Source organism: Caloenas nicobarica, chromosome 12, assembly GCF_036013445.1.
Source record: "Caloenas nicobarica isolate bCalNic1 chromosome 12, bCalNic1.hap1, whole genome shotgun sequence".
Lineage (NCBI taxonomy): Eukaryota > Metazoa > Chordata > Aves > Columbiformes > Columbidae > Caloenas > Caloenas nicobarica.
This window is the reverse complement of record NC_088256.1, coordinates 7582991-7595453: the sequence shown is the minus strand read 5'-3', so window position 1 is coordinate 7595453 and position 12463 is coordinate 7582991. Positions and strand designations below refer to the sequence as shown.

At 39.9% G+C, this 12463-nt stretch overlaps 1 protein-coding gene across 2 annotated transcripts in view; it reads left to right on the top strand.

Moving 5' to 3' along the window:
* HDX (highly divergent homeobox) overlaps positions 1-12463 on the top strand; it is a 41081-nt gene that overhangs the window by 15762 nt on the left and 12856 nt on the right. For both annotated transcript variants that reach the window (XM_065643621.1, XM_065643622.1), the window contains exons 4-5: positions 1032-1085; positions 10325-10471. In XM_065643621.1, the coding sequence (XP_065499693.1) occupies positions 1032-1085; positions 10325-10471 (201 nt within the window). The remainder of the gene's footprint in view (positions 1-1031; positions 1086-10324; positions 10472-12463) is intronic.

Here is a 12463-nt window from a genome sequence, read left to right as displayed (position 1 = left end):
CCCTTAGGAGGGGAGGGTGTTCATTTCTAGCCCTCCTCAACCCGCTGTGTGCTGTAATGAGGAAGCACCTAACCTTAGGTAACCTCCAAGCACTTCCAACTAAAAGCTTCAAGAACAAAAGTATATTAAGTGCTTGCACACTAGACAAACTGTACCAGGTATTCTATATTTGGCTATGCTCATGCTGTAGGATTCATTGGTAGAGCACTTCCCAAATACAAAAACTTTTAGCATAGTTGGATACAGTCAGCAGAAGCGCACAGATTTTTCTTATTCCCACGTATAGGACGTGTAATGATTTGAGATTGATTAATCTCTTAAGAACTATGTTTAATCTCCCAAGCATAGCTTGTCTGCAGCAGAAGATGAGTATGGAATTCTAAATAAGCCTAAAATATTCCAAGTTGTGACACATGTCGGATGACCAGGGAGAAGAGTCCAAGAATGTTATTCAATAAAGTCTGACCTCTGGGAATGATGGAGAAGCAATGGGAATCAAGGCAGCTAACCTCCCCTTCATACCTTTTCCTCTTCCTTCTCAAGCCTAAGTTCCTAGTTTTTCTGCTAATATGCAAATCCCTAACATCTGACGTTGAATAGCCTAGTTACTAATGTGATAGTATTTTTTTCTGAAAGTTTAATGGATATAATTGGAAAATACATGATGGCAGTTCTGTCAGACACTTGGCCCTGGCTGACTCCAGTCTGCTTAATCTTACCAGTTTTGTGACAGATTGAAAGTGCAAACTTATGTTCTGAAACACAAGTTTTGAGACAGCAAAAGTACAGAAACACCTAAGTCGCCAATGTGTTATCTTACCCTCACCCAAAGAAACAGTCGTTAGAGTTTTAGTCTTACAACAGTAAGTCTGTGACTTTGTTTTGCTGTTAAATCTTGACCTGTTTTAAAGACATTCTTATCATAATTGAGTGCACAATATTGAAGTCTTGTGAAAGCTGCTCGGTTTTAGCTATCATAGCAACCTAAGCTGCTGTTGTTTTCTGTTCTGTTTCCCCCTTCTCCTCTACAGATTTCAGGAAACCTTACTGTGCCTTGGATTACAGGTTGTTCCAGAAAAAGAGCAGTGAGTATATCTCCATTTACATATCTAATGCATCAAGTGATAGAATGAAAAGTTTATCTAACTGTATTTTTGAAAATGTCCATTCTGTTTATGTGGTATGGGGCTTTCATTATTTTTCCATTAATACTTTCACTAATACAAACATTTTCTGCAGATACAATGGTTTAGTTACCATAAAATTGATGTATATCTTTAAAAGCAGGTCAAGGTCATGATCCTGAGTCAAGTATGTGAATTGTGCTGTTAACTGCAATATAACATCTGTTTTGATAAGGACAAAGAGTTCAGAGCTCAGAACACATTTTTTATAATGAAAGTGAAATTGTTGTTAACTGAGAGACACAAGCAGATACTTGAGAGAGTAACTCCCTCTACAGTTACTCTGTGCACATGCACAGAATCAGTCCATGCTATCTATAGTAACTTTCTCAAATCTTATTTTATCCGCAAAAATGTCATTTTACATTAGGCAGAATCAGCCACATTGGTGTCCTCAGTTCACAAATGACTCCAAAGCATAATACGAGGTAAGAAACAGGTTTTGTCAGGAAAATACCTCTATCCAACTCTTTCATTTGTTCAGCATTTCCATTCATGAGTAGTCTGCAATCTTCTCTTTGAAGAGCAGGTCGATTCTGCTTGCTTACCATGAAAATACACCCTAAACCTGCCAAGTGGGTGGTACAGCCAAGCTTTCAAGAGGCTGTTACGTATTAGTCCAGCTATATCAGAAGCAATAACTAGGGAGACAGCTATCGGGATGACAGAGCTCATCCCAGCAAACCCCCCAAACCACCGAACTGGCAGTGTCAACGCGTGCTGCTTTAGTAATGGAAGAACCTTTCCTTGCCTTCTCCTTCCTGCTGTACCCAGTATTTTTTCTTTTTTTTAGGTGTTTTTAGTCCTTCTGTTAAGTCTTCAAAAGCTGTGAGTTTGGTAGCATCTCCCGAATAAGTAGGGATGAAAGGACCATTGTATTAATTATGTTTTCTCTTGGATTTTTGCCAGGTCTCAACTGTAGCACACCTCTAGTTTCTGCAGACTTTAGCAGTATTGTTTATTTCTGACTATATAGAGGACACTTTATAAGAGCATCTCCCAGAGGAACCAGTAATTTATACAAATCCTGTTGTCGGTCATTCCATACGATGCTGTTCCCTGCCTTCTAGCACAGGATCCGTTATTGAGGCACGTGGTCATGCTAACACAAGCTATAGAACAAATTTCTGCAATAAGTTCAAAACCTTCGAGGATGTGGAAGTGCCTGTTTATTAAGAATGGTTATTATGGATTTTTTTTTCCTTAGACCTTTAATCCTGTGTCATTTTAATCAATAAAATGCATAAAAACCGCTGGTTAATAGAGTCCAGTTTGGCAACATCTGTTTCCAGATCTGTGGATGTACCTTCTCCGATTTGAATGCACAATCAGCCTTCTTAAGGAGACAAGTTTAGGCGCTGGCATTCTAAAACTGCTGTATACACACAGGTGTAAGACAACAAAAAGAGAAAAAGCTCTTCCTAGGAAACTTCAGTCTCAAATGTGAAATTCTTTTGAAGAAAGAACATGAGAGAACAGAAATAGAATGGATAGAGTTGTAGGACTGCGATTATGGCAATTACTGCCATTCAAACAGTAAAAAGGCTAATCTGTATTTGTTTAAAATGGAGAAGATCGTTTTTTAGATGCTCTGAATGTTTAATCTTTTGCCTTGATGTTTTGTTTTCCTTGCCCTGTCCTTCAACTGCATCAAGAGAGAAATAAAAACTCTGCAGTTCTGCAGAAACACTTTCTAGTCTGCTCAGCTATGCTGTAAGATGACGTAATCCTGACTGTTAATGAATATTAGTCTAGAAATATTGCCCTCTTAGTTATTCATGAGAATGTCTTTGGAAATTACAGAGTTCTGTATTCTGTCATGGCGTGTGTGCAATGCATTGGCCTTTACAACTGCATTGATTTTTGGTTTTTCACAGGATGGTGGAAGGATAACAAGGATTCAAAAACAGAAGTGAAGATACTGGTTAAAAGAGAATTAAAAGGGGGAAAGTATCTTCACTTTTGTCCTTGCATTTAAGTCTTGAGTATACTAACTATGCTTAGCTTGTGTGTCACCTGATGTCTTAGCACAGTGGCATTGGCCATATAGGTCTTGGCTCCAGGTAAGCTCTGCCTGGCTTAGCTGCGAAGTTTTATTTTGGAGGGAGAGCAGGGGTTTGGTTTTGCTTCTTTTTATTTTTTTTAATTTCTAGTTAGCAACAGTTCTAGTGCCTTTGATATGAAGCCTGAAACACGAAGTCATGAAGATAGCAGATTAAGGTCTTACAATTATTTCTGCTTATTGCCCTTCAGAAGCAGGAATAGTAAATCACATTAAATGTACAGTATGTATTTTGGATGGGATTTTAAATGAAACTTCAGTTGTCTTTCGTGTTAACATCTGGGCTAGTTCATGCAAGGTTTCAAGGGAACACTGGGCTTCTATTTTCCCCAGACCTAGAGCAGCACTGTGGTGTAGTGATGGCTTTGATACCTTCTTGAATAGTGTCCTTCAAGTCTTATCATTTTGGACAAAATACATCTTTTTAATATATAACATGCTTTACCTAAGTTCCACAAATCACCTAGGCTTATTGTATGCTGTGATCCTGCAGGCTGGAAAGAATGTCATGTCTGTCCAGGAATTGGAAAAGCAGACTTTCCACTCTAGTGTGAGGAAGACATTAATAGATTATGTAAAAATCATGATAATTGCTGTCTAAAAATCAGTTTACTTTGAAGCTGAGCATTCACTATTTTACAAACTAGTTCAGAATCTTAAGAAGATGAGCAAGGTGTTAGTTTGTGTGGGTTGGAGGTTGGTTTTGAAAATTATGGAGTGGAGAGTTCATGGAGTTATGGAGTGGCTGGAGTTCAGAGTTTAATTTTTTTGGCTAGGCTATTCTTTTGCACTGATATATCTTTTTAATTTTTTTCCTTTTTTCTTCTTCTTAGCTGTGTTTGGTTTAGAAATGCATATTAACGGAATAGATGTAATTTTGGCTGAGTGTTGAAGCAGTTCCGGCTCTTTGCAAGCTGTGGTACTATGAAATATTTATCAGTCTTGCTTTCATCAGAGCGAATTCCAAGCTTACCTAACCAGTGGGAAAAGACACAAAAAGTCTCTCTTTCAGAAAGCTGAGAGTTTTTGCACTAAGAATACATTAGCAGTAATAGTTTAAAGGTGCCTTCAGATGCCATTTGGTTTGCAGTTTGTTTTCCAAACCCCTTCTGCAGCTTGTTGCTGCAGCTTCTGCCCTATGCTGGCAGTAGCAACTCCCTCCTAACTGTTTGCTTTGCTCGGGGCCTTCAGGCTGACACATCTTTGTCCTAAGAAGGCTGAAGGTATCTTGTGGTGGGTACCCACGTGCTCATGTGATATGAGAACTGCCGAGACTTGGGGAAAGGCAGTGTCTGGAAACCAGCTCTCTGAATTGCTCCGGTAGTTACAGATACCAGCTGCCTTCTATTTTTTTTTTTTTTTTTTTTTTGCTGGGGAGAATCATGTCTGGCCGGGGAGTCTTTGGGGTGTTCCTGGGTAGAAATAGGTGCAGTGTGCCTTCCAGAGGAAGCACAAATCTTTCAAAGATGCTTCTGATTACTGCATGGGGAACGACACTGAATGCGCATCAGGGTCTACCCAAGACAGCAGGACTGGGTCTGTAGCGGGAGACTGGGAACCACTGAAATGGGGTTGGCTTTGTGGCGGTTGTGAAACCTGAACTCAAAACCACAGACTGAAGGAACGTGTAATCTGGTGTAGCTTTAATGAAGTTAAAAATCCTGGTAGTGTTAAAGGATAATACAAACCTTCAGAGTTTATGTATGGGAAATGCAACCAAGAAATAAGAAACTGAAAAGTAAGAATAACAATAAATGGTGCAGATGGGAAAGGGGCAACATATGTAGAATGTCTGCTTCAGAAATAACTAATATTACATACAAATAAGATCCTGAGATATGAATTGGAAGTCCTCTGAAAAAATGAGTTAGACATTAAGTAGTGTCAGTTCAGAGAGCTGAATGCTGGCATCGTTAGGAATGACGAACAAAGCAAAATAACACAATGCTTGTCTAGAAGGATCTAGGATTTGTTCATACCTTTAATGCTGTGCACACTTCTGATCTTCCCATTCCTCCCAAAATACAACAGAGAAGCAGTGACAGTGATCAAAGGCACAGAACAGCCACATGGCGAACAACCACATGGGCCAGATCTCTTCCCACTTGAAAAGAGATGACTCGGAGGGAGTGGAGGAATGTGGAGAGCTTTAAAAACGTGAAAAGTCTGGAGATGCAGATACGGACTCATTAGTTCCAGTGTACGAGTGGGTATCTAATGAAGCTGGCCTCAGACAGGCTCACAAGGAGATTGGACGTCTTTATTTAGAGTAACTTTAAGGAAGAAGTTCTTCCAGTTTATGGCATACTGGGATTTTCAGAGAGTATCAGAGCTAAGTCTCACTGCTTGTCCTGTTTTATTTTTTACTAAACTTTAAAGAACCTTTTAAATGTACAAAAAAAAAGTCTTACTCTGTGAGATTTACTGTTTCTCCATGTGAGCGGTAGTGACTAAAATTTGTTGTGAGAGGTTTGTTTGCTAGAAATAGCCATTACTTTGGAACATTTCATCACAGAGCATCAGAACTGAACTGTTGATTTAATATGATTTCACTGCAATTTAAATAAACATAACTTTTGTTAACGATGTCCAGTGCCAAGCTGCTGCATAAATGCAATAGTTATTACATTATATTAAGGCTCTAGTTCTTTCACTTTTTCACTTTTTTTAATAATCTGAACATTGCATATAGCTTTTGTGCATGGGGCCTGAAACATTTTCAACTGATGCATAAAAACGGATCTAAAAAAGCAGGCTCTGATAAAAGGCAGGATAAGGACACTCCACTGCAATGCAATTATTCATACCAATTATAGACACTAGATTTGCACCACAAATATTGCACGCATGGGGGATATTATGACAGACTCGGCAAAGTGCCAGGAATGTCTGTAATAAACTGGGTCATCTCTTACACGAATGTTGTTATTACACTTGAGAGGTCAGGGGATAAGCAGGGTTTAACCCAGGGCTCGGTGGAACTGCTGATTCAATTTGCTCCCGAGGATTGCTCTCCATGGCCAGTTGATAGTCTGTTTTCTGCTGGAAGCAGCTTCTCTGCCTTTCAAACTGTGGGCAACAGAACTGGTAAATGTAAAGAATTCACCAGTTAATATTTGTGAGGGTGAAGCTGAGCCTTGAATCAGCAAGCAATGGCTCTGAAGGGAGGAAATGAGAATTGTATTTATCATAGTTGTTATAATGAAATAAAAATATGAACTGAATTACTGGCTCATCTTGAGCTATGGGAAGTATCGAGCTAAATATGACACTCTTCAGTATTATCTTTTGATATTTTTTCCTATGCTAACTGATGCATAACCATCAGTGTTACGATATTTGTAGGACTGTAAGATTTTTCTTTTGTTTCCTCAGTTCCTCTGATGATACTGAGCATGAGGAAGTTATTAACTAAATTGATGGAAGTGCAGTTATATGTTCAATGTAAAAATTCTATGCTTTATTTTCTCACAAAAGTCATGGGCTTTTTTAAAAGCAGGATGTAATTTTTGAGCAGCTTGTAATGCAGGAGTCGAATTTACATATAACCTTTGTCAAGGGGATGATCCTGTAATTGAATATAGTTTGTGATTTCCCTAAGAAATTCAAGCAAAGGCATATGGCACAGTCAGTCACACACAGGCAGGTAATCTGGATCTAGACTTTGTACAAGCTGAAGTGTTATTCACATCTAGTGAGCTAAGGGCTGAGCCTTGAGCCTGTGACGGTGGATATTCCTCTGTGCTCCCTGAGAGGCCGTGGAGCTGTATTACCGTCATCGCTTCGCTGCCAGACGTACCTTCCTGAAGATGGTGCTTTCATCTTCATCTTCCTGCTTCCTTGGCTGTGTTCATTAGGTTACTCGGTGCTGATCTTGGTGGAAAAAATGGCAAAAACGGAGCCAGGCATCTTGGTGAGGCTGCTCTCCTCAACCCTGCGGGGGACCTGGCTTTTCATACCATCTTGTGTTTACATGCACTTGACTTTCCCCTTGGTTTTGTTCCTGCTTTCTGGACCCTTTCATGTGGTGCATGTTGTGGTTTTTTTGTTTTTTCTTTCATATCAGTTGACTGAAAAATCTTGTTCATTTCCTTCTCTGACCTGCAATCTGTATCAGCATGATTCTCTTCAGGAACAAGTGCAAAGATCAAGTACCTGGTGTGGTACTAACAGTGACAAAAAAGTAAAAATACATATTGTCACCTGAAACACTAGGGGTTATTTTTGACAAGGAGGTAGAACAAAAACTTTAAATTCTCCGCCATCTCCTCCATTTCCACAGTAAGTGGCTGCAAAAGACTTCTTTGGGAATGTAGCTACAGGAGAGTTCCCTTAACTTTAAAACATCATCTTTGATCTAAGCTGTTGGGGCTGACGCTGCAACCCTTGTCTTGTAGCAAAATAACATAGCAGTTGTGAGGTGAAAACCATTGAATGGTGTTTTATCTAATAAGAATTTTATTGAAACATTTGTAGTAGATCATCGGAATTAATATATATCCACCTAAAATGGAAAAGACATCACACTGCTTCTTTCTGTAAAATTTCTGAAGGCCAGGTGGCTTTACTAAACACTGCTTTCTCCACTTAAAATCCTTTTATTTAGTAAGTAAAAGTTGAGCAGCCACTGCACCCTTCCTGCAGTACTGTCCCTTTGGTAACTCTGTCTATAGTCAGTTATTGTGTCTCTTTTGTCTAACATGGGATCCTTTATCACAAATACAGAGCTTTTCAATTAGAGTATTCTTGCACTGTATTCATTCAGTAAGAAGGTGCATTTTCTTACCTAACTGGAAAATCATGTGGCAAGCAGAAATCTGAAGTTACTCCAGCACCACCTGTACTTTCTTTGGTTTTTGTTCTAATTTGCCCATTGCAACAAATGAGGTGAGAGAAGACACCACTGACTGGGGTCTTTACGTCCGTACGACTGAAGTAACATTAAACATATTGTGTTTTGCGTCTCTTATTTCGCCCCTTGCTGGGGCAGGGCAATTTCCACCCCACGCTCCAGGGGATTTCTTTAAGCTGTGCATATTAAATATGAATAAATTTTCTATTTTGTTTTCCTGGTAAGTGCAGATTGCAGTAAGCTGTGTGAGTGGTGGGTTGTTGCAGCAGTGTTATCAGCATGAACTCTCCAGAACCAACAGCAAATGTTGCTTGTTTATTGATATTTATAAAAATGCTTGGTATACTTTAGAAGGTGAAGTTGCCCTGAGCTCCTTCTGCGTTCGGGAAGGCAGGCCAGGCCAGAAGGACTTGTTTCTCTGTGTGGTTTGAGTATTGTTGTCACGTTCCTTTCTGACTTCCCTCAGCGCTTCGCTGCCTCTCCCTGTGCAGAGCAAGAACGAGCTCTTCCCATCGCTTTCCAAAGTTACAGTCTGTATTACCAACAGCTATAAAAGGAGATGGCGATTCAGGAGATAACTATGCTTTCGTTCTTTGAAAATGGCTTGTAGGTTGGAGGAGCTCAGGGAAAACCAGCATCGGCGAAGGGTGAATGCTCAGCAGGGTGCTCCAGGGGTGAAGGCCACTTACTGCCCCTTGCTGCTCAGCTGAGAGCAGCCTGGGAATGTGCCAGCTGGACTTGTTAAAGGTTCAAATGGCCGGAGCGTGGCTGGGAGTGCGCCTGGTGTGAGCTGCTGTGGGCAGCACGCGTGGCGGAGCCGGCTCCCCACCTGAACCGCCAGCTGCTGGTGGGCAGGAGGGGACACTGCCTCTCTAATTCTGTACTTGAATGTGTGAAATGACAGCCAACAAAAAATCTGAGTGCCTGGTACAGTTAGGAATGGACCATATTTGAATATAACCGTTCGTTTGTTTGTTTTTTACTGGACCACCTGGGGTTATTTTAAGGAGGCAAGGTTTTGATACCCCTATTTTATATTCGTATGTTAAGGAAACACTCCAGTGCGTCTAACATTTCCAGAAACAGTAATTTTTAAAATAAGAAAATTGCAAGGATGACAATATTCTGATTGCAAGGGTGACAGTATTCTAAAGATTAACAAAAATTGAAATTGGTAACTGTATAAGATTTTCAAATTATTCTAGTTCTGCAAAATGTCTTTTTACTCCATTTTAAAGTTATGTCATTCTAACCTTTAACAATTTTTAAACAAGCAAACCCAGATTTCAGATATTGATATCATTGTTATGTCTTAAAAGATTTAACTGTCAAAATAATTACAAATTCAGCACATGTGGCTACAACTTCCTAGTGCAGACTTTATTGTTGCATTTATGTACTCCTAATGGCAGGAGAGATGACAAACATCGGCTGATATAAACAAACTAGATTTTAGTTAAAATTCTGGGCTAAAAAATTCTGATAAAGCTTGTGAATTCTGCTGGCGAATGATGCTGTGTGCCCACAACAGCTTAAGGAGTGACAGGATGTCTAGGATTTGTTTCTCAGTGTTACTTCTTATATCAGTAATCCACTATCACGTATTTTGAGAAATATACACACTGAGTTTAGGCAGCTCTCAAATAAACAGTGGAACCAATTTAAACTCTGAAGCTTACCAAATAAACATTAAAGTATTCCCTTTAGGAACTCAGAATCCTTTGAATTATGCATGTATTGTAGTTTGCAGTAAGATAAAAGAACTTTAGATGGGGGAGGGTGAGAAACTTGAAAAGCCTTAAGGAATAATTTGCATAAATTGGGTGGAGAGAGTAAACAGCACAAGAAGAAGAAAAGTCATTTTCAGGAAGGCCTTATAGACTGAGATAAAACAAATTTAAAAATCAGGTGGAGTAGAAACAAAGCTGTAGTGCTTTAAACTTGAGTTAGCACTGCCATTGCCTTTAAAGCAAATCCCAGGGAACTCAGTAATGCCCTGGATTAAAAAAAAAAAAAAAAAAAAAAAAAGAAAAAACCCAAACCACACAAAAAAAACCAAAAACACTTTAAAAAAATTAATTCTTAAGGGAGAGTTAAAAGAGAAGAAAAGCCATAGAGACAGGAAATAACGTGTGTGTCTTACTGTATGCAAGACCTCTGGAAATCAAATGAACAGCATAAGCAGAATTTTTTAAAATCTAACAGTATTTTTTTTTTATCTTACAGTTACAGGACCGCACACAATTTAGTGACCGAGACTTAGCTACCCTAAAGAAATACTGGGACAATGGCATGACCAGCCTGGGCTCAGTCTGCAGAGAGAAAATTGAAGCTGTGGCTGCAGAATTAAATGTTGACTGTGAAATAGTGCGGGTAAGAAATCTGGAGTCTTCCCCTATCTTGTCACAGAAGCAAAAATAGGACAGATGAAAGCCTTTAAAAATTTCATGAGGAAGCTTGAAATAGATTTCACATATTACATAATGAATGACCATGTTGGGAAGTGCTCTCTTGCTCTTTCTGCAGTCTAAATATAGAAGAAAGCCCTCAGGTAAGAGTCTTGTTGATCAGCAGCAGAAGTAGCACTACGAGCCGTTTGACATTCTCTTTGGACTTGAATAAGATTTTAAGTAAAAGTGTTACATTTTTTAGGGATGTCCTCAAAAGTGCTATTTATATTGCTATTAAGATATAAAAAAAAGCCTTTCTAAGAAGATACAGGGGAAATATTTCTCATTAATGCTTATAGGAAAAAGCCATTGTAAACATACGAAAGAATACGCTCAAAAAAAGGAAAAAAGTATTTTACCAGACTGTCTTGAAGCCGAGTTGAGATGTGCTATAGGGCAAAGCGTACTGCAAAGAATTCTGGGTCACTTTGATAGTCTGTATAGGTGGTGTTGAGGAAGGATTGCCTTAGAAAGTACAGGTTTGGTGTAGACAACCTGATTCCTGAGAACTCTTCCAGAGGCTGGGAGGTTGAGTACAGCATCAGTTGTTGCCACTGTCTTCCCAGTTACAGAACATCCATTGTCCCTCTCAAACTGGGGCTGTCTCATTCACTGAGTGTTTCCATTCTTCGGAAAACACTCCAACTGTCTTTGCAGTCAGTACAAAAACGTGGTTGGAGTCTTCCTTTCCCTCAAAATGGGCATGACAATTGTGACTAGTCCTTTCAGCATTTGTCCTGGTTTTTTCCACCTCTTTCTTTCCATTCTGACATTGCTACGGAAGTGGAGCCCTTATTTGGAACTCTTCTTTTGTGAAGGTCTCTCTTGGATTAGTATATATAAATGGGACCAAAGTTACTTTCAGTATTGAACACTAGTCAGGTTATTTACTTGCTTGTTTTCTTGAGAAATGTGAATTATGAAAAAACGAAACTGTAGTTTTGGAGGCTGAAAAGAATTGCTCTTTTCTCTGTAGAGAACAAAGCTTCTCCACATGTTCCAAGCTCTTCAGTTATCTTTCTGAAAGGTGAAGCTGTTTCCACTGACAGCACCTCAAAGTGGACTCCTGGATGTGAAATACTCTATTCACAGGACAGTAAGACTGCTCGTGCTTCACCTCCCTTACTTGGTTCCCTTAAGAACACCTGTATTGGCACACGCAGGATGACAGTGTGAAGTTCCATACACGTCTTTCAATAGCATCTGCTTGAAACGCTTTTGTTTTCAGGGCAGGTGTACTAGGCTCTGATCGACTCCTGAAGACTCTCTGGCATTACCTATGTTAGAACATACACACGCAAATGAACAAGAAGATTATTTTCTTCATAGTAGCTGGTGGTGTTACCAGTATCTGTTCTGCCTCTGGTTCTGCTACATGGCAGATGTGGGAATTGTAGCAAGAATTAGGTGGAGGTTGGTCCAGCACCAGCCGCTGCTCTGTAAGGGTGAATTAATGTTACAGGATGTGTGTGACCATCAGTGCTCTGGTGTCCTTTCTCTGAGGCACAGTGTGCGTGTCCCTGCTGTAGGACAGGGATTTTCTGTCATGTGCTCTGGGGGATCTGTCCTAAATTTGTTTTGGGATCTATATAGGCACAGCTTAACGTGCCTCTCTCCTTACCTGCCAACCTGCATTTTCTTCAGTAGGAAAGGCTGATCTCTGGAGGTCAGTGTGAGGACGCAGCAGTGGTGCAGTCGGCAGGGAGGCTCCGGTGAAGGGCAGCATTGCTGCACAGCCAGGGCAGCTTGGCTGATGGACGCTTCTGTAAACAGCTCTTCACATGCAATTCTTGTGCTTTCTTGCCTTTGGATTTCACTGTGCCTTGAATTCTGGGTAGTGTGCAACTAGCAACTCTTCCTCCATTTGTGCTGTAAAAAAAAAAAAGTAGCATATGTGAAATAGCTATAAGTATAT